The sequence below is a fragment of the Pavona decussata genome, unplaced genomic scaffold (genome assembly GCF_977016875.1).
Source record: "Pavona decussata unplaced genomic scaffold, jaPavDecu1.1 SCAFFOLD_143, whole genome shotgun sequence".
Classification (NCBI taxonomy): domain Eukaryota; kingdom Metazoa; phylum Cnidaria; class Anthozoa; order Scleractinia; family Agariciidae; genus Pavona; species Pavona decussata.
Window position 1 is genome coordinate 601,160 of NW_028145556.1, and position 23,242 is coordinate 624,401.

The following is a 23,242-nucleotide window of genomic DNA, read 5'->3' on the forward strand; positions in this document are numbered from 1 at the left end:
GCAAAGGAAAAAAGAATTTCATTAATTCTCTTCCAAAATGTTTTCTATCTGACGTGTAATGTGCTTGCAACATTTTTGCCACGTTTTCATCCAAAAAAGCCCCAAAAATTCTGATAAAAAGAATGTCTGATCCTTTGAATTTAAGCGGCGTGTTCCAGTTGATGCCAGGTTTGTGCTTGTGTAACAGGATAAATTCTGAGAGCAGGGTGTTAGCTTTGCCATTAATAAAAATGTCTACAGAATAATTTTATGAGTCAGTTTACAGCAGCAACACTTGATCGAAATCTCCTGAAGAAGAGCGGACATCGAACTTTTCACTCCTTCGCTAAAGGTCTCAATACAAAGTTCACATACGAATCGCGCTCATTACTAACCTTTCCGAGAATTGTTTTCAAAAAAGTTAGGTTCCCTCGTAAGCTTGTGTATCAGCTAATAGGATTTAGATTTTCAAAAGGATTTGACAGGATTTAGGTGAATAACACTTCCGTGACTGGGTCACAAAAGGTTCAAACGTGCCGGAAAATGGTGAGTGGTATTTAACGAAGTCATTTATCGACAATTTATCGTAAACTGTTCAAGTTTGTTTTCAGTTCAACAAAAAATCGGAGGTAAATTTTCTCACCGTATACGCGATTCTCTCGCCTCTGTTTCACCTGAAGGCCATAATATTATTAACACATGAAACGAAAGACGCTGCCACGTTGCGTCATTTACCCAAGAGCTACTTGCGTCTGCCAATTGCAACGAGGACAATTTAGAATTGCTGGATAAAATTAATTCAAGTTTGTCTTTCGTTGCATTAATTTTTTTTCTTTTGTTAGTGGAAACCCAAAAACAATAACTCGTCGAGATTGCCTCAAATCTTCCCGAGGAGTGGGTAAACAAACAAGGAGCGTCAAGGTAAGTCTATTTTATTGAAAAAAAAAATCACTTTTCTGCCTTTCAAAAGGAGCTGAACGTCGCTGTACCCACTGAGCGTACCCAGCTTACCGGCAAACTTTTTATATTAACGTTTTAATTCAAAACATTAATAAAAACACGTACAACACTTCCACGAAGTGAGGTTTATCATGCACTGTAAATTCAAAAGATTTGTTTTATCCCCCAAATAGGGCCTGTTTCGGTGAGTAAAATACAGTGTTATTAGCCGTAACCTCAGGGGTTGAATGAGTCCTAGAAGGGACCGAAGTGGCTTTAGGGGGCTAATCTGACTGTCTTAAATATGGACCAATGGGACTGAAATGTAGGGCTAAAGTGAGTCCAAGAGTGAGATTTGATGGCGCCACTTTACCTAAATTGTGACCAAAATGGCCCCACAAGGGGTTGAATCACCCCCTAGGTCCCCAGGGCTAAATTGGCACTTTGGGCGGGGGGGGATATAGTACTCTGTCTCCGCACAGTTTATGTAGGGAATGGATTTTTTGTCAGCAGTATGGGTCAACTTTAAGCCAAGAAAGGATATCAGTGGGAAAGGCTTACTGCTATGCCTGCCCAACATTCCTACAAACTGATGATAACCAATTACAAGTCTATGCTACAATGGTACGACACTGCTCCTACCCTTCCTTTCCTGTATGGCGAAATCCTCCATTTATTACGGTGTTGACGTAATTCTTATAAACCAATCAACTGGCGCGAATCGCTTTTTCAAGTAATTAGACAGAAATGATGTTTTTCACGCTTCAAATCTGAGATGTTCGCTCGCTGTTCGTCGGTGCGGTAGCCGGTAGCTTGCTCACGCTAAACAAACTAGTTGTCAGGGACTTTTATATTTTTTCATGCTATCACAAAAGTATGAATGAACATCTATATCAATTCCGAATAGACTTTTTACGGTTTCTGACGCCATCTTCGCTGGGAAGCAAAAGAAATGTCTGTGCGTTTTGATTGACTTTGAACCTATGGCGGAGTTTAATTGAAATTTGGAATTATTTTTCTCAAACTCATTAATAATTCATGCAGTCAAAAGCCAATAAATGACCTCCATTTCGGTCAGGTGGATGAATCTTGATACCCCAATGAAACACCAGATGAAACACCACCAGGTTTTCATCTCAGATGAAACATGTTTTTCATCTGAGATCAAACATTTGCATTTTAATGAGATTAATTTCTTATTGTTTCATTTGAGAAGACATGTCAAAAACTCGGGCTTCGTGCTTTATCACGGGTTCCAAATACCTCGAAACAGATGAAAGCACTCGGCCTGCGGCCTCGTGCTTTCATCTGTTTCTCAGTATTTGGAACCCGTGATAAAGCACTCGCCCTCGTTTTTGACATATTACTTATACAACTAATTTACATCGTTCATCTGATCAAAAATTAAGCCCCTTCCACACGTATCCGTGGCTCGTTCGAAAAAAGCAATTCCGTTTTTAAAGATTCTCTGACTTTGCTTTGACGTTTGCAAATGGTTAGACCTTCAATTGGCTCAGATGGCCACGTAGAAATGGCGCAGGCCCCGTCTCCAATTTGCGGACTTTGTGGGACAGTTATCAAGTGCACAATATTTACAGTTTTTATGTGCGAGCATATGACTTGTTTCCATTTCTTGTTATTGTAAAAACTTTCTCATTTTTTTGTTTAAGAAACACTCAATATTGATATCTAAAAATCTGCGACTGTTTTGAATGTATGCTCTGAAGTAGATTTTTTGCACATGGACGTCACTCCAGCCTTCTGGTAATTATAATCCACAACTCTCTTCTCTAAAAATTTTGTCTTTCCTTCCAAGGATGTAGCTAACCCTGGCTGTGATCACTCTCAGTGCCAGAATGTGGTCGACTTGAAGCTCAAAGTCGGCCCTGCAGACAGAAAAACACCAACACATTGTGCACCTGGACGAGTGCATGTGTAGTTTCTGGGACAACTTCCACTGCAAGTCATAAACGTCTGAATAGCCTCTAGTCGGCTATCAATGCTCTTTAATTTTTATCTTCATTTTTTTAATTTCGTCTTTGAGATTTTTTTTTGTTTGCACCACACACATTTCAAGACCGACATCTTTTACTCTCTCTGTCAGAGGGTTTTTTCATTGCATGGCGCTCTTAGCGAAGGTTCGCGGACATGAAAGACATCCATTTCTGAAAGGCGTGCATCCGCGTCATTGCATGGTTGCTAAGATACAGCTAAAATAATGTTGCTGGTGATGATGTTACTCTGACAATAACTTTCATTTGATTTATTGTTTTATCAAACCTTTTAACCTCCAAAACCTCTTCACTGAAACGATTTCTCTTTTTAAAACACAAGTTAGGTTCCCATGCAATTAGTCTTAAGACGTCAAATCATTTTTTATCATGAAAAAGGTAGTTTTTCCTGCTTGAAAGACAGTCAATTTATACATCGTGTGAGGTCTTCGTCTTCTTCACCCTTATTTGATTGAAAGTAATTCTGGAAAGGTTGGTAGTCTACCAGTTTTTACTGTTGTTTGTCGTTTATCCGATTAGCCTGGAGTCAAAATACGAACGTTAAAGCTTTCGGTGAATGTATCTGTCTGTTCAAAAGGCCAAATTAAAATGGCCTCCGAAAATTTTCAAAATTCGGACTGCACTGTGAAGAAAAATTCCATTTTCCTCTGGTGTTTTGTGATCTAAAACTTTAGTAAACTGATGGAAAAATTGCTTCCCTACGAACTGAATCCCAACTGATCTTATTTTATCTCTTAACGACATATTTCGCACCTTCGAGAACAAAAGTTTTTTTTTTCCAAAAGGTGCGAAAAATGTCGTTGAGAGAGAAGGACGAGGCTTACTAGGATTTTCGCAAAGCCAACAGCAGGTCGTAAATTCGGGAGATTAGGATCGGTTCCCTAAAATTTTCTGTAGCTTAAAAATTCACGGTTAAAAGAATCCGAACGGATCAAATTGTCCGAACAATGGTATGCCAGTTACTCTGTCGTCCAAAACGGGTGCATTAGTGGAAAGTTTACAGTCAAGCGATAAAATTAATTTAGCTTGCTCTTCCTCCCCAATGTTATTTTTCTTCGAGGATCAGTTCACTTACATAGAAATTTGTCAACTTGAAGTTTTTGCTAGACTGCATCAAGTACCGCCCATATACTCGTCTTTCTACTTAACAAATCGTTAGCAATAACAACTTTTTTGATATTTTTTTTCTCTACTCCGGAAAGTAGTTATCTATATAACCTAAATGGTGTGAAATATATCGCAAAATAGGCGATGTGATTAATAGTTTTTAAAAATACGCTTAAAATTCAGTTAGCAATGACAGCTTTTTTTCTTGATAGATTTTCTTCCTTTCCTCCAAAATGTCAATAAACCTTAGCACTTTGGTAAACCTAATTTATAGGATAAAGTATTTCGCAAAAAGCCACAGACTGCGATTAATATTTGAAAACATACGTCCAAAAGTTACATCAAATGATAAATTTTAAAAAAGCGTCCTTTTTTAAATGAGATGCTTCGATTTCTCAAAATCTCTTGTTAAAATATTTCATCTCGTATAGCACTGAGGTTTTTTAAACATGCACGGAATCATCAGATATTACTATGTCAAATTTAAATTTGCATAAGAATATGCTGCAAAACAATCGACAGTCACTCTCATCCACAAACATCATTTAGAGCACCTTAACACTTTGCACAACACATTAAACATCACATATAAGATGAGCATTGCTCAATACCGTTCATTTGAATAATCGCATTTTGGGCTTTTATCACCAAAATTAAGTTTACTCAAAAGTACTGGTTGGAATCACCGTCCAGAGTAATCATGCATATGCTCATTTTAAAATCAAACCACAGCTCAACACTTTTCATTTAAAGACGGTGCCTACTATTGTTACTGCGCATACGTTCTGCGCATCTCGAGATACTCGGGTTTTATACAGGTGGTGCCTACTAATACAGGGATATTTTTGCCCGCTTTAAAACTATGCAGAGAAAGCAGAACTTAGCAAGTGATTTTGGTATCCAAAAAGAAAATTGGGGGTAACCGTGCATTTTTCAGAGATAATAAAGCTTCAATTTGGAAAAAAGCGCCATACATTGCTTTGTATTTTGCTGCTTTTTAGAATAATTGATGGTTAGTTATCTCTAAAAAATGCGAGGTTACCCCCAATTTTCTTTTTGGATTTCAATAGCCACTACCAAGATCTGCTTTTCCCGCATAGTGATAAACCGCGCAAAAATACTTCGCTATTAGTAGGCACCGTCCTTAAGTGTTATACCCGGAGTGTTTTAAGTCCTTAAACCTTCTTGAACATTTGACTATCAACAAGAAATTATTACTCCATAGCTTTCATTTGAATGTATGGTTACGCCTTAGGATTTTGTCCACAAACTCAAGCATTAGAGCCACTTTGCACCGCACAATAAAGAGTACCATAGGAAAGTACTGCTCAATAACATTTATTTGGATTTTTATCACACTTTAGTATTTTATCCACAGACCCAAATGTAGAACCACCTTGTAAAGCACAATAAACAGCACCACAGAAAAGCACTGCTCAGTAGCTTTCATTTGAATAATCACACTTTAGGATTTCACCCACAGTCTCCAAAATTAGGACCACCGTGTACAACATAATAAAAAAACACCCAAAGAATGTACTCACAGTAACTTTTATTTGCATTATATCACACTTTTCAACGATTTCATCTACAAGAACCCATAATCATTTTTTGCAATTAAAACTTTTAATGGAATGTGCATTATTCCATACCAATTCGGAAATGAAATCACACTTTGAGATTTCATCCACAAACGCGAAATTTATTAAACGTTTACTCATATTTTTATTGTTCCAGACCAACTCGTAAACTAAAAGCTAGAACCACCTTGTGTAATATAACAAACAGTATCACTGGGCGAGCTGCTCAATTTGTTAGGCCATTTCCGAGTTGCTGTGAACCTCGTTCTAAACGCGAAGCTAAGTGCAAAGCTTTTCAGGTGAAAATTAGTTTTGTCTCCATTTGAATGAAGACTTATTTTCATAATAAAGACTTTGCACTCAGCCTCGCTTTCATACTGGGCTTCAAAGCAAATCTTAAATGCCCTATTGTTTTCCTTTGAATTTATATCATACTTTAAGATCTCGTCCGCAAACGCATAATTAAGTTTTACATTTAAAAGTTTATTGGTGAGTTCATAGTCGATTGAGGGACGGGTTATGAAACCTCGCCATGAAAACAATGGTGTTGCAATTTTTGTTGGAAGGGCTGCGACCGTGAGCAATCCTTTGTTCTAAATGTTCACACTACTGCTGAATATCTTAAAAGGAACGTTTCGCAATTCTCTCGGTCAGTTGCTCCAACACTTTGGTCAAGGTCAAAAACTGGCTAACAAAAACATATACCAAAGAAGTTTGTCATGCTTCCTAACCATTTTTTTTTATTAACGTTAACTATGGTGTATTTAACATGTTCAATATCCTTGACAAATTCAAATATATAAGTTAGAACCAACTTGTATGGCTTAATAAACAGCACTGCTGAAAAATACTGCTCACTAGCTGTGGCCCTTTATCACCGACTTCAGGGCTTCATCCACAAATCCTTTCTTACGTCATTTAAAATCAAAATTTGGAACAGAATAATAAACAACAAAAAGTAATTTTCATTAGTTTCATTTTAATCAGAACACAAGTAAAGGATTTTTGCCATAACTCATCAAATTAATGCATTGTTCTGTCTCGGCTCTAGAACTCAAGAACCCTTGCACAGCTTCATAAACTGCACCACAGGAAAAAAAAATCAAAAGACGAGCTGTATAATAAACAACACTACAAGAAAATATTATGTTCATTAAATTTTCGTTTGAAATTCGTTTTAAAATTTAAATTACCGCAAGTAGCTTTTTCAATGGACACAATCAAGGTAGTTTCATTACCTAAAAAAATGAAAAAAACAAACTAACTTCAGCTTGCTTAGCATAATAACTGCACTCCTGGAGGGCAAGATACATCACTTCAAATTTCATTTTAGTGCTGGTTTGAATTCCCACCCGGTTTTGTAAGATTTCATTCCTAAACTTATAACTAATTTATTTTTTAAATTAAAACTTATTTATGTGTTTTCATTTGCGCTCACATTGAAAACTCGCAAATTAGATTTATCTCGGTGCAGTGTCGGGGACTGCACACGTCCACTAAGTTAGGACTGGAATTGATTGTGGAATGTAAGAGTTCAATTTATCTCTGACGGTCAGACTAACCTGTGTTTTCGTTGGTGATATTTTGAAACGGGAAGAAACACAGTTCCTAGCGCATCAGTAAGTCGTTGGTTGTTCGGTAAGTCGGATGAACGCAACTGCGGCGCTCTCGCTGGGATCTATGGCGGTCTTATTTTAATCTTTCTTTCCGTCTTTTATTTCTTTCCAGGCTGTTCATTCGTGTCTACTGCCTTATTAGACTAAAAAAATATTCTTATATTAAAAAAGAATACGGTAATCGATCCTTAAAAAATGTCTCCCATTCCCTCTCACTCATGAAAGTCGGTCGGTGGGTCGGTCGGTAGGTCCGTACGTTCGTAGGTCCGTACGTACGTAGGTCCGTCGGTCCGTCGGCTAAAAAAGAGATAGAGAAAAGAATGAAATGGCGACAAATAAATCGACAAAAAAGTTCCAATCCGACGGAGCCTTGCCATGACAGCCATTTTGCAACGAGCCGCTGTTTAATTGAAAAATTAATACTCTAAGATCGCCTTAATTCGATTGACCGCATTCAGTCCGGTTTATTAAAAAATAAACGAAATAGCGGATTCTAAGTTTCTAACTTTTGGTTAATCTGTAACGACGTCTCTGTAAACTCTTGTTTGCATACAAACACCAAACAGGGACACCAAACAGTTCGTTTCAGTCATTGGAGCTCGAAAAGACATTACCCACCTCAACTGATTTCGAATTGAAATGTGAAGAAAACTAGCGTCTTCCACTTTAGCGAAAGGTCACCTCTGGTTTCTGTTTTGCGACGAATCCCCTTTGTTTTAAGGGGGAAAAATTGTAAACTGCAATTTAAATTTTCAGCTAGGAAATCCGAACAGATCAAAGTGTTAGTTTATACAAATTTGATGTGGGAATGTAGCTAACAATATTTTAACTACTTCAGTTGAATTGCTTTAACGTTCTTGTTAGTTGTTTTTGTTTTCTATTGCAATAAATTAAAAACTAATTCTGAGGGATTCTTAGGAGTCAGTGTATGTACTCCCGCCAATTACGAGAAAAAAAGCAACAATGTGGCACTGGTCGTAAATATCACTGGCTTCATGGCCGACCCTAAAACGTTTTCGAAGTCTGATTTGGATGTACACTGAGAAACTGATTAAACCCTAACAGTAATGAGTATCAAGTTTGTCATTGTAATGTCAATGCTTATTCAACCCCTGAGGTCATAAGAATTAAGGAGATGGTCACCCAAGGTGCATTTTCTTGATATTTTAAAAACTTCTCCCCATTACTTTTATAAGAAAAGTATGGGGACAAAATAGAAAAATTTATTCTTTGATATTGTAGGGGTTATATTAAAGGAATAAATATTGAAGTTCGAATGAGGCTTTTAACTACTGTTAAATTAAGGGGTAAAAGTTCAAGCTTTCGCCGATCAACGGCATCATCAGGGATAAGAAAAATATTCCGCGTAGAGCTTATATACAAATATGTAGGAATGGGGCGAAGTATATAAAAAGTATGAGAAGTATAAAATACAAATATGAATAAAATAAAGTACGGATAAAACGATCTAATGAGCGAGTGTCACAGACCAAAGAGTCTCTTCAGATGTTCTAAAATGTACTAAGGCTAGGAACATCCAACAAAAGGAGCAAGCATTGAATTAGGATTTTTTCTCGTTTTTGAAAATCGGTTAGGTGGGAGACAGGACGCGAAATATTTTACAGCTAAGGCCTAAAGAACCTTTTAAGGCTTGTTGATTATGCTTTAAGTTGATATGATCTGTATTAAATTAATTGTTATACACTTTCAGTTATATAAAGACTTCATCGAAGTTTCCATAAGAGACGAACGGCATCGCAAGAGTCACAGCAACATGAATAATTCTTCAATCAGTAATTTAACGAACTCAACTTCATCTCCTTCACCGCTCCCAGATAGCAGCCTTACAGCTCCACGTGGTATAACTCCTTTCACACAAATCACCTACTCCGTTATCGCTATAATCGCTTTCCTCGGGAACATGCTGGTTATATCTATCTTCTGGCGAGACAGAAGGCTGTTAAAGAAATCCTACAACATGTTAATCCTGTCCCTCGCCATAGCTGATGTGCTCACCGCCATTACGCTCGTCACAAACCCAGCTTTGGTTCTGGGTGAGTCGTTCCCTTATCCCACGAATCACATCCTAGGCGACATCTTCTGTCGAGCTATATGGAGCCGTGGGTTCCTTTTCCAGTTGGTGGTTTTTTCCGCGTACATCTGCTTAGCGCTGACGACAGAGCGTTGGTACGCAGTGATCAATCCTGTTAGGTATAAAGAAACCTTCAACAGAAAGCGAACCCTCATCTACATTGTGGCGGCATGGGTGTGGTCACTGATCTTATGTGGGAGTAGTTTCTTTGAGGTCGGATACCTTCCGTCAAATTCCCCAAATCGACGTTGTAAATGGTTACTTTTCTGGGGCAAACAGCCGACCCGTGCCATCGTGGGTGTGGTACAAGTTTCGCTAAAAATGGTCTTTCCCAGCTTCACCATGTTTGCCTTATACGCGCACATGATGTATAAGACCAGCAGATCCACGGTTGCCTCAGCAGAGAGTAAAGCCAAAATGCGCGGGAAAATGACGCGGATGGTCGGCGCTGCGTGCCTGACGTTGATCGTTTGTTTCGCACCAAGTCAGACCAACTACGCACTGGCAATGGCGGGAAAAACAAAGCTTGATACCAAACTGCACCATGGACTCTCGCTATTGGTGTTTATCAGCAGCTGTGTCAATCCATTCATTTATGGGCTGAGTAACAAAAATTACCGGCTTGGATTCCGTAAGTTGCTGCTTCCAGTATGTGGCACAGTTGTACGCAGCAGAAGCCAGATTTTCAGCCACAATAGAGTTCATACAGATCTCGATACAGCAGAAGAGGTTCAACTAGAACAGCAGAGGCCTGGAGACAAGTATATTGCAGGAGAGAGCGAAAACAAGAACAAAGATGGGGCACAGAGAAGGAGAGTCGGAAACGGCCTGGAGATAGAATGAGGACGACAAGGGACACTGGGGAGGATATTTCTCCTGTTTTTGTTCATTATTATTATAATTATTATTATTATTATTATTATTCATTTATTACTATTGTTATTATTATTATTATTATTGTTATTATTATTATTATTATTATTATTATTATTATTATTATTTTCATCATCATAATTATTATTATTATTATTATTATTATTATTATTATTATTATTATTATTATTAATAGTATTATTATTATTATTATTGTTTCAATCCCTTGCAAATTTGAGTAACATCCTTAACCTTAAGAAGGCTGGTCTGGCCAGCCGAAATATTGTTTTCAAATACATTTATCCGTTGTATCAGCTTTGCAGTGATCCTTGGACTTCTCATTGTTACTTTTATTAAGGTTAGCCGATTTGATCTCTACAGAGATCAAACGTTGACAACTGTGTCGGTGGGCACAGCAGTGGCATCTACGACACTTTATCCCCCTTGTCTCTTATCAGTTCTATCAGCTTCTCAAAGCTCGGACATCAAATTCGACCGAAGGACTCAGTCTTGAAATGGATCCACCTTAGCCAGAACTTACGGGCCATCGATAAGAACATACCTTTACCCTTTACTGAACACACCAACAAACCACACACAAAAAAGCATTGAGTAAGTTTGTTTCTTATTATTTGTGACAGCATTGAGTTCAGAATTGACAGGTCAATTGTTGTATGCAACGGTGCAATACTAGTTACCGATCATCGATAAATACAAAATAGCTGATTCCTTTCGTGACACACCATGCAAGGAAAATTGGTAGAAGTACTGTTTATTGTTAGACTTTGAATGCATTTCTATAATCTTTGATTACCGCTAGTTTGTTTCATGGTCTTGTCTTTGATTGGGCGGTTAGACACTATTCCTTGATCACAATATTAAATCCTACAATTGTGACAGGCAAGAGATCATATCGAGAGATTACTGTCAAAGGATTGACTCACATTTAATAGAGATGATCCAAATATGTTTATTTAAATATTTAGTTGTTGAGAAAATAAAAAGGTGAAAATCGTGTTCTGTTCTCTCTTTCTAGTCTGTCTCCTTCACAGGTACAAAGGGATTGAAGGTGGAGGGTAAAACCTGCTGAACAAAGTGCGTGTAGTCGATGTTGGTGCAAACGTTTCTTTTGCGTTCACCTAGTACAGAAATTTCTCCCCACCACCCTAGGGATTACCCTAAGGACTGTCCATCCAGAGTCTTCAGGCTTCTTGGTCAGCAGTTACTTGCCCGGCCGATGGGTATGAGTTTGTTAAGTCTCTCCTTGATATGGAAGGTGAAGAGGAAATCGCGTAAACGGTGAACAGTCTCCTTTCTGGATAAAACTTCCAGAAGATAAATGTGTTTGACAGTGAATGTATGAAAATTCATTCACTGTCATCTCATTACCTCTACGGGTATATTACCAATTCACAAAATGATTAGCTCCCAGTTGGCTTGATTGCTCAGTTGGTAGAGCACTGCACCGGCATTGCAGAGGTCATGGGTTCAAATTCCGTTCGAGCCTGATTTTTTTTTCTGGCTTTCCTTTTGCAACTGCTTAAGTTGCGTATATAACTGCGATAATCATTCACTTATTCATAACTGTGTTTGTAAGCAACAAAATAAAGCCATCGGGTCCTGCATCAGCATATAGCTGTCGAACAAATTCTATATAAAAAAAGAAAGCAAGGCTCATTAACTTCATTTACGGTTAGGGAAATATATGGTAGAATCCAATATTTCGAATTGTAACGGATTTTTTTGTTGTTGTTGTTGTTGTTGTTGTTGTTGTTGTTTTCGTTTTTTAACGATGTAGCTTTAGCTATTTTGATTAAGCTTATTCTATTATGCTATCTAATTGCATCCCTTCTCATTCATGTTTCATAGCCTGCGTTGCAGCCGGACTTGTCACTCAAGACCAGGGATTGTATAGACTGTCTGCGACGCAGGCTAATTTTTCATTGTAACGTTCTTTGTCTTTAGAGTCATTTCCTCAGTGTAAGAGCCTGAAGAAGAAAGGCTTTGCCTTTCAAGTCAAAACTCTGGATTCTACCATTGGTCTCCCTAGCCGTGAAATCAGCCTTGCTTTCTTTTTTATAGTATATGTTCATCCAGAAGATGAGAACTGAGTACATGTATTTGTTTTCAAAGCGTTCTACTTTGGAGAGCATGTATTTTAAGAAAAGCCATTTTTCGTGAATAACAAAAAGGAAAACAGTTTAAAAGATTAAGTAAATTTAAAAAAGACTTAAGGCGCTGTTTACATGGAGGGAGAAAGATCCTAGCACTAGGAAGATCCTAGCACTATGTCAACTACTTTCGCTCGGAAGATCCTAGTGCAAGGGACAAAAAGAACAAACATGGCGGCAGCCGGGGGTTCAGCTGCTCAAGGCCGAAAGTTATTCCTTCTCCACTTGGTAACCACTTGGGCCGAAATTTCTGCATGTAAAGCCAATGAAACGTTTTTCCGCCTTCTCGGATCTTCCTAGTGCTAGAACCTTCCTCCCTCCATGTAAACAGCCCCTTAAGCCGGCGAACATAAAATATTGTAATTCCTCCCCAGCATTTTGTATGTTCAGCCGAATCATTTCATAAAACTCTCATATAACACATGTTACTGTTCGGCTGCAGATTACCCTTTCATTGCATATTACAAATGCGCGAGAAGAACGCCGAGAGATTGTTGCAAAAAAATTCTGTAAACCATTCTCCAAATTTTTGCATTTGTCTTTTTTTTTTACAAAATTGCGCAACTTCTCCGTGGCAGTTATCACAACAACCTTATAGTAAAAGGCGACATCTGACAAAATGCCGCAAATAGTGTTTCTGGGTAGAAAAACGGCAAAGATTAGCGATTTCTTGGTGGAGTTTTCGTTTACTTAGTTCGAAAAAAATGGAAAGTTTAATTACTCGTGTTTTGTCTTCTCTCTTCAAACTCATGACACAATTTTGCCATTCATTCAAACGTCGTGCGCTTTCGTGAAACATGCCACAATGCAGCCAGAGAGTTAGTGCACCTCAAGTTAATTAACATATTTCCCAAGTTAAACACTGTCTATTGCAGTCTAAGTTTTCGTTTTATTTTTTATAATGTTCGCTGTTTCTGACCAGTGTTAAGAAATTTTCCGGCAAAGTGAAAGTCGCACAAGAAGCGCTTCGCCGAGCAATGACAAGGCAAAACTATGAAACACAGAATGCTAAATCTATTTTACAGTAACACAGAACTTAAAATACGTCTGACTTGTTTATCTGATCAGCACAGAAGTCTGCTGAAAATGGAAGATAATGGTAAAGGCATTAAAAGCTGAATCAGTTTGCTGTTCAAATTAAATTTCGTATTTCAGTCCACTATACTAAAAACTCCAAGTTTGATTTACAGACTGAATTTTAGTTTGAACTGAACGTAGTTTGTATGCCACAACTGCTTCCTTTCTCTTTTTTAACAATGGGAATTATAAGATGAAAACGAAGACACAGCCACTCAAAAATATTCCAACTTGAGGTAATTAGGATGCCATTAAATGATCTTATTAGTATCTTTAGATGTGATTGGCTTTTCCGATATGACGTCAACAAAGGGATTATTTTAAAATTCGTGCAATAGTTTTCTCTCTAACTTTCCACTAATTTTAAGGTGTAAATTAAAAATAAAGATATCATAATTCAAGTTTTGATCGTTTGAATTTTTTGAAACTAACTCAGTTCTGTGTAAGGAAAGTAAGAGCATCAAAAATTTAAGCTTTATTGTATATTGTCTTACTCAGTAGAACTTATGAGTCATGGCATAGAAGCAAGTAAACGGGATTATTTTGGTAACGATTAAAAGCACGGAAAAGTTTTTAAATGAGAAAGAAATCATCATAAAACCTTTTAAGTCCACTTTGAAAATACAATCCTAAGACGAAACCATTAGCCAAGTCAATATAAGAGAAATTAGCTTAGAATCATTTGGTAACAGATGGAGTTCATTGTTCAGGTTTAATAAAAAATCTCACAATGCCGTACCCATTAAAAGCTGATTTAAGACTGGCCTTAAATATGCAACATTATCAGCTTCTTTTCCTGATTGTTTTTTCTTATGAGCGAAAAGATGGCTTGTTAATGAAATAAGCTGACTGGATTTAATTTTCTTTCAAACACCGAAACGCCTCGTCCGATATGAAATATCAATCAACTCGCAGACATGTTTGACTAAAGGTAAAAGCGAAAGCTTTTCTGATCAATTTCTGAAGATCCGGTAAATCAGCGTTAGCAGTTCTACAAAATTGGCTTCTTTGCACAACGGAGACACGAAAATACGCTTTTCTGTCCGACGTAGCTCCAATCTATGAGTTATCGCTAGCCACACTGCTACAGTAGGACAGCCTATCTTCCAAACCACTATGTTGTGGATTCTTGCCTTCACTATTGCCCAGGTATGTGACACATGTTGTGAAATCATGTTGATTTCCCTGACAACCTAAAAATATAACGTCGAATTTTTTTTTTACAAAAAGTATGTTGTCAAGTATAACGTAATGTACCGTGTGTCTTTACCGCTTTACACATATTTTAACATCGCGTTATATATTTTGATATTTTTCCTCCATGCGTACAGTTCACGAACAGAAGCTCGGCTCAAGGTAAGAGCAGATATAAAGTTCTCGTTTTATTAGTTGCCTATCTCTATTAACGTAGACAAAAAAGAGTAACACCTAGTTTTTGCTATCGACTCGAGCACAAGAGCTCAAAGAAACGCAACCCGCAAACACAATCGGAGTCTTTTGATCCTTTTTGGTGCGCTCGCCGTGTGCTCCAGGTGGATAAAAGGGATCTGACAGACCGATGAAGAATTCTAAGAACATCATGCAGGGAACGTTCACCTTGTAGACTCCCCGCTATTCCGGACTCCCCGTTATTACTGACAGATTAGAAGCTGTATGCGTAGAAGAATTACTGAAAAGTTGCCGTTACTGATTACGGACTCTATCCGCATTGCAGACGACAAATCGTGGTCCCCACGGTGTCCGAGAAAGTAATAAAAGGGAGTTGAATGCATTTGGGTGAGAATAGACTTACATCCTATGGGGGAGGGGGGTCGAGGAGTGATATTTCCACTCCATATGAAAAATACTTCAAATGTCGTTTTCTGTTTTCCATGATTATTTTCGGTCTGTTAAAAGGAATGTATGTGTACACTACTGAACATAAGTTCAGTCTTTTCGGATTTCTTACCTGAAGTTTTCCGTCGAAGAAAAAATTTCGCATTTACAAGGTGCTGTTGCATTTCCGAAAACGCTAGCTGAGGATTACTTTTCACTCTTTATAAAGGACATTTTGTCCAGATTTTATTTTAATTTGTCTTTTTTCCGTGTTACGAAAGTCCTACGTTACATTTCACTAAAGGAAAAGACCAAGTTTTCATCATGCACAACTAGTCCGAATTTCCGAAATAATCAGTATAAGGTATTCCTCAACAGATATTCCGCCGAACAACAGTTGCTGGATTTCACTGATTATGCTACAGAAGCCAACTGTTTCTGAAGGAATACGGCTTATTTTCAAGATTCAAAACCCTAACGGCTAACGTTCTTTTATATGTTCTAAACAGGATTTCGTCGTGGAGTCGTAAGAGAGATTTGGCAGTCTGTACCGGGCCATCACGTCTCCAATCTGACTTTCTCATCAAGTTATCACAACACTCCGAACATAAAAGACACAATGAAATATTTTGCTGCACATTGGGACATAGGAGATAACTATGGGCAGCGAATGACGTCTTTCTACAGGGTGAGTTTGCATGAGACAGGCCTTTTCCAACTTTCGTTTCAACCGCCGCAAAACGAGCTCTCCTCACGCCGCAAAAAGGCGTGTGCTCTTCCAGACTAGATTTGTATTGCCGTAAATTGTAACTCCTTTCATGAAAATTTGTGATACCTGTCGTGTATTGTAAAAACAGTTGTCGAAAAAATGAAAAAACTACCGTAAATTGTAATAACCGTCGTCGCATTTTTTTAGTAATAGTGCCTGTCGTATATCGTAATAACACGTTTTCGTAATTTGTACTAATCTTAAGTGGCGCAAATTGCAATAAAACATTATTTATAAATATCATGTAAAATATCATGTTTTATAACGTTTTAATTATTTTTCTCCAAGGCCCCCCAAACAGGAACTTACGTGTTTTACATGACATGCCGAGATGAATGTGAACTGTGGCTGAGTTCTGGCGACAAACCTGACAACAAGAAAAGAATTATTTTTGTTCCTTTTGGGTTGAACCTAAACCCCGATGAATATGAAAGGTAAGGAGAAGTGTGGGGCAGTGTCACTTGTTTGTAACGTCACTTTGGATAGCTAAAAAAATATTTGTATGGATGTGAACGTTAAAATAAATTAATGGTTCAGTTTTGTTAACAATAGCCCTACTAATGAACAGAAGCTAGTGTCATGTCATCTTTGGCTGCGGATGGCTTGGAACGGAAATGGATTGCAATTTGAAAAAAATTGGCCAGTGTTTTCAAGTTCCTTCCGAGTAGTTTGGGAAAATTGCTTAAAAACTGATTATTGGTTTATTCTTCCTTGGAGAAAATAATTTCATATTTTCTTTCCGATGCTCTAAAAGTAATTTCATGTTAGAAAAGAGGTTCTTGGTCAAATATTTGAGCAGCTTTGACCAACATACGGCAAAATCTCGGTGACAGTGCCCCTTTCTTACTTAACTGCGAATGCAGTTGCATGACATTGACCAAACGTAATGCCAGGTATAGATATCTTATGAGACTTCATTTCTGTCGAAATTTGAACAAGCTTCAAGCCGAGAAAAGGACGAAAGTGTATCTCTACACCTGAAGAGAACCAGGTTTTCCATGAAATTTTTTGTTACTTAATTATTTTAGTATTAAGAAATGATATTTGGACCGCTAACGTACGCGTTCAGTCTAGGTGAAAAAATGTGAGTTCTCGTGGCACCAATCACATTCAGCACGATTCTCCTCTTCTGGGCTGCTCGTATAACATAAAAAAGGAAAAAACATTAACATGAAACAAAAAAATAAATAAATAAATAAAAAGCATTTTAGGGTGGGTTTCCAAAACAACTGGGCTGTCTTTGCTTTTTATTTCCCTGTCTGTTATGTTGATGTCTAATTTCCTCCAATGCAGTGCGGCAAGTGGGGTGTAACCAATCAAACGGCGAGCGCGCAGTTTATCTATATTACCTTTAACAACTGACAAACAGTTGACAGTTTCTGTCTGGCTGAAAAGCAGTTTATTTGTAACTTTGCACAAAGCAGGAACCTGGACAACTGCTCCTGACAGAGTAGTTGCCAGCTTTTAAGAGAGGTGACCGTTAATGGCAAAAAACATTGTCTGACTAAGTCGAATTAGATAGATCTTCCTGGTGAACAATGATAATCCTTAATCCTTCCCTTTTTTTCCTAGTCACCCCAAGCAGATATCATCGCCAGTAGATTTGAACAGCGGCGAGTTCTATTTTATCCAAGCCATCATGAAAGCGGGCGCAAGCTCCTTCGATCACCTTGGCGTTGGCGTGCGTCAACCGGATGGAAAGAAATCCCGACCCATCCTGGATTCAGACTTGTACTACAAGATACCAGGTGAGAGCATGATGCTGAGGCATTCCGCGCGGTTGTGGAGAGGGGGTAGGGTGGATACCTCTAGCTGAGCACCGAACCAAACCCGCCGATCATTTTTGTTGAACGTACAGCCGATACAAAACGCAGATGACAAGAACAGGTCACCGTACTACCGATATATAAACAAGCTATACTGTACAAAAGGGGATTATTTCTAAGAAACTGTGGTGCTACGTCGTCGGCGGGGGGAGGGGGGGGGGCGCCGTAAAGAGATTAGAGTGATGACGTTTCGATCGTTAACCCTTCGTCAGAGTTCTGACGTCACATGAGCTGTATCACGTTCTCTAATTACCCGAAAGTAACTCGAAAGTAATTCTAAGCGGATATTTCATGTTGTTATTCAACACACGTTGTAACACTGCCCAAATAAGGTCATGGTGAACTTAATATTCGTCGACCGTACACAACAGATATTCTGCTTTATAATCCATCAAATATGTTTGCTCACGCGCGATTGGTCTAAACTCTCCACGTGACCGAATATATCCCAGCTAAAACTGGGAAACATCCGATGATATTCCCCAAGTGATATTCCCCTATTTCAAAAACTTCAAGGCGCGTCTTGTTTACAATTAAAATTAATGTCAAGATGGGGGAACGGTTTGCTTTTGTGAAAGAAGGCGAGATAAACCTGCTGGTCGATAAAGCAGTATCGGAAAACAACATACGCTCTAAACGTTTTTGACGGTAAACTGTTCTTGAACGAAATGTTCAAATACTCAACCTAGCTACTACATGTTGCGAAAAATATTTGAAGGATAATAACCACAATAGCCTCCATTTGGCGCGAAAATATGCTCTGATATTTGTCGAAGCTCACAGTTTTCCTTGAGCTTCGCTCTCGGAAAACTGTTCGCTTCTCGGAACAGATAATGTCCGCGGACAAATATCTGAGCATATTTTCGCGCCAAATGGAGGCTATTGTTTATATATACGTAATTAAAAAATGGTAGAGCGCTTTGAACAAGTAACAACCTCGGAAGATCGTCTCCAGCTTTTCTGCAATAACACTGTGCTTTGTTATTAATGTGTTTAATAATAAAAAAAAACAATTATCCTGCTCAATCTTGCGGAATATCCCCGGCTGATTTTAGCCAACTCGGCTGTATCAGACGATGCGCCGCGCGATTTTGCAGGATAATTCAGAAGTACCCAACGACCCTTTTAGAGAAAATTAATCGTATGTTGCACTAAACACTAGCTGAGTGTCCCTACGTCAATCTCGGTTACTATTTAACGTTCCTGGGAAAAAATACCCGCCCTTCACTGCCAGCGAGCAACACTTTTAAGAAATGAAACTCCCAGACAGCTGTAAGTGATGTCTGTCAACTAGCCAGGCAGCAAGTCAGCTTGTAGGTACGCATCATCTTCCTGAGAGTTAATTTGTTTATATATTTTTGTGTCATCGGCAAACATGGCAACATGGCTCGTCAGGACCGAATCGGGCAAGTTATTTACATAGATGAGCAATAATCTCGAGCCTAAAATGGAGCCCTGAGGTATTCCGGAGCTGACAGGCAAAGTATCAAAGGTCTCCGTCGTCTAGTAGGGAGCCCACTTGGTCCAAAACTTCCAAAAGGTTGGAGGTGCATGATTTCCCTCTAATTAACCCATGTTGACAATCTCTTACCACCTCGCACAGTCTATCTTTGAAGTTTAAATACACATCGCTCCAAGACTTTGAAAACCAGTGACGGTAAGGAGATGGGCCTGTAATTCTCTGTGCACTCGGGTGGCTTTCGTGACATCAAGGGCTTCGAGCACAGATTGGACTTCGCTAACCGTGAGCGTTAATTCCGACATAACAGGAGAAACTGGCGCGTTGAGAGCGTTTCCAGATGAAGGGGGGAGGGGGTGTCATGGGCGAAAACTGATGCGAAGTAGGAGTTAAACAGCTATTTCCCGAGGATTTTCAGCAGAAGATCTTAACGGCGTACGATTACCTGGCTCAGTGGATTCACTGGCTTATAGTGGCGTCGAGACTCGATCAGAAATTGTATACGATTTGGAATTCAGCTTTAATGTCGACAAAAACGCTTTGTGGCCGGACTCGACAGAACCAACTGAAACTCGTCACGGCTGTTCCATAGCATGCGCCTAACTGTCTTGCGCAAGTTTTTTTAACTTCTCCCTTAGGTGGCTCGAGAGAGATAGTTTCAGCTTTTGTCTTATAGATTCCTTTTTCTTGATCAAATTAAGTGTGACACCAGACATCCAAGGTATGGGATTCCGTCCCTTAAGCCTCTTGGTCTGTATATAGTCAGAGACCGCTTCAAGAGACGTTTTTTTTCCATTGGTGTCAGTCAGTATTTATATCGTCATTGGCTATGATCAAAGAGGGGTTAATTGCTGACAGAGCCGTATGCAGACCCTCAAAGTCGCCTTTTTTCATAATCGTAAACAAATCTCAGGGTTTTTGGTGGGGCTTTTATCAAAGCGTTAAACTGGAAAATGATGACCCCGTATCTTTTGGAGACAATATGTCGGTTACATTGACACGGTTTGGCACGCTAGTGATTACAAGGTCAAGTATGTTGTTGCCGCGAGTGGGTTTTTTATTGAGTTGTGCATGTCAAGAGGTGGTCGTGAAGGGTTTCAATAAAGGCTAGTTCGTTAACACCCGATGCGCTTTCAATGGAGTCCCAGAGGATGTCTGGCAAATTAAAGTCGCCCGAAATTACCATATTGTCGACATGGTCACAAACTTCATGCAGAAAATAATCGAATACATCCATCCAACTTGGGTCTTCATTGGGCGTCCCATATAAAAAAACAAAATAAAATTCTTTGACCAGTAAGGGTAGTAATTTCGGCAAAAATGATCCCAAGCTGTTGCAGCTCGGCTTCCGATTCAGGTTTAAATTCTTTGACGTTGAAGGAGGCCGTTTTGATTGCGATAAGAACTCCACCACCACTTCCATCAGACTGATCTCTCCTAAATATTGTAAAGCCAGAATGCAATATTTCAGAGTTGCTGATATTTTGGTTTAACCATGTCTCATTGACACATATAATGTCAGGGTTTTCAGTGCACATCAGGTCCTGGAAGCGATGGAGGTTACTCACGGATTCCCAGTTTGTTGTGCTGTCTTTGTGATAACATTTTAAGCTTCTGGCTTTCATCACGAGGCAATTGATCTTACCAGCAGTCGAAGCAGAGACCGGTCCAGGGTTAGAATTGATGTCACCAGACATCAAGAGGGGAAAGGTAGCATCTGAGTTGTTGTAGTAACAAACGCGGCACATTTTCATTACATGGCACAGTAATAAGTGTTGACTTAATAGCCAAAAACAGAAAAATAGCAACGACTTTCACAGAGCTCTTCGAGTGACGACCTAATTTCCTTAACAATGTCAACAATCCATCGGCAATAAAAATTGTAAGAATGAACTAAGGTAAAAGGAGTCCAAGACTAGCGGTACCTCCAAGACTACAGGTTGTTTGACCACGACTCATCCCTCTGTGATTATATCGTTTTAGCCCGTGCGCATGCTCAAACCTCAAAACGTACCACATGGAAGACAAAATGACTACATTGTCATATATATACATGGCTGAATCTCAGTTTAAGTCAGTAAGGTGGAACTGAGGCGCCAACGAAAGGGATCTGTCTCATATGGTCTAGGGGCCGACTTTTCTCTCCCTCACTGTCTTGTCGGGGACAAGATATCGGAAAGCAGCGCGGAACCATCTCCAGCTGGCATAAGCAAACCGCGGGCCGAAATCTCGTGGTGCATCGTCATGGTACAACGCTCCGGCAAAGTGTCCAGAGGTACCGCTGTCGGCTGTATTTTTGTCTTTTTTCAGCCATTTTAATATTAAGGCTGGCAAGTCCCCCGAAGACATCGTAGGGAAAGAAACGTTTCATTCATGTCCCTTGTCATGTCCTTGTCAAATTGTCGATGGGTATTGTGTACTATTCATAGCTTTTAAGCCAATTCTGCACATTAAACACGTTCCCTTGAAAATGTAACGATAAATAGATTTACGAGCAGGGGAGATTGCAACCCTTAGGTATCCAAGATCAAGGGCCTGTTTCACAGGAAATTCCTCCTCGAATCTGGAGAGATTTTCAGAAAAATGTCAGGGAAACATGAAGTAATTTACTATAGGGTACAGCAGGATATTAAAACTCGGTAAATTCGTTATCCGTTTCCGTGAATGTCACCGAAAAATTGAGAGGATCTTCTAAATTTCCGGAAGAGGGTAATTTTATTGAACAAAAATTCCTGGAGAGGCCCATGTGTATTTTGCTGTAACTTGATCACTAAGTAATGCAACGTAGATAAAGTAGTGACTTACAACAAGTAATTACGCAACTTTTCCCAACAACTTCCTGTGAGAGCAATTATATTTTGACCGTTTTTTTTACTTTTCCTCAGAAAAAAGAAGTGCATCCTTTTTCCTCGTCAAAAAAGACGCAACGTTAGTAGGTCACGTGATGTATGTACGCGCCACTGTCAGCAACATGGTATGTTCGCTATACTGTGCACGTGATCTCAAGTGTCAATCATACAACTATTACAAAGAAGGGACTTGTGAGCTGAATGACGACAGGAGCGTGAGCAACATAAAAGGACTGGTCCCAAGTAAAGATGTAGATTACTTCGAGAAACTGGAACCGAACTCATAATATACAGTGAGTCTGCGTGGTTGATAACATAAAGGCAAAGATGTGTACAGCAATTACGTACGGCTTTGGTAGGCGACTTCTGAAGCGTATGCTGTTTGGCGTCATGCAAAACATCATACAAAGAACTCTTGTCATTCAACATTGACAATGTCTCTGATTGGCGTAGAATTTTATTAAAAACGTGTTTCAAAATCCGAGGATACACTGTAAGTTTAATTACATTTTTTTTTTTTTTTTTTTTTACATATTGGTTAACAGGGGAAAATGATTTTGTTGATTATCTCCGATGATCAACAAATGCAGAACTACGTTGATTAGTTTTTACACGGACAAGGGACGAGACTTTGCAAAGTCTACATTCACTAAAAATCTTATAGAATAAGAATATTAAAAAACTACCACTGTTTCAGGGGGCACAGAAATAATCCTTTCCATAAGAATCTCAGCTTTCTTCTTGTTTTCCCAATATGTTCCTCTCATTGTCATAACAGTGAATCGTGATCAGACCTGGCTCGCTGTCTGGCACACTGTACTGACGATTCTACCCCTCCCCAAAAGACATAGAGCGAGCCATCAGCACGTGACACATTATTTTGCAATGAAATTGTTCTAGCTCTAGGCTTGATACATATTGCCATTCATTCGCTGGATTTTTAGATGCAACTTGCACCTGGCTGGGTGGTTTTTTCCACTGCTAATAAAATGTTTTTTCGTGGGAGAGGTCATTGCAAGTACCAGTTCTCTCCTCCTGAATGTCAGCAAGAAAAAAATAAGAGGACAGAGAAGGGATA

At 38.9% G+C, this 23,242-nt stretch overlaps 2 protein-coding genes across 2 annotated transcripts; both read left to right on the forward strand.

The window, feature by feature from the left end:
* Positions 1-747: 747 nt before the first annotated feature.
* On the forward strand, positions 748-10,244 carry LOC146466464 (neuropeptides B/W receptor type 1-like). The gene is made up of 2 exons (XM_085127296.1): positions 748-900; positions 8,945-10,244. The coding sequence occupies exon 2, from the start codon at positions 9,008-9,010 to the stop codon at positions 10,166-10,168; it is 1,161 nt and encodes a 386-aa protein (XP_084983422.1). The 5' UTR covers positions 748-900; positions 8,945-9,007; the 3' UTR covers positions 10,169-10,244.
* A 4,025-nt stretch (positions 10,245-14,269) lies between these two features.
* Positions 14,270-23,232, forward strand: LOC146466465 (uncharacterized). Its single transcript, XM_085127308.1, has 6 exons — positions 14,270-14,595; positions 14,778-14,802; positions 15,771-15,949; positions 16,319-16,464; positions 17,603-17,778; positions 22,201-23,232. The coding sequence occupies exons 1-6, from the start codon at positions 14,563-14,565 to the stop codon at positions 22,449-22,451; spliced, it is 810 nt and encodes a 269-aa protein (XP_084983434.1). The 5' UTR covers positions 14,270-14,562; the 3' UTR covers positions 22,452-23,232.
* The last annotated feature ends 10 nt before the right edge of the window (positions 23,233-23,242 follow it).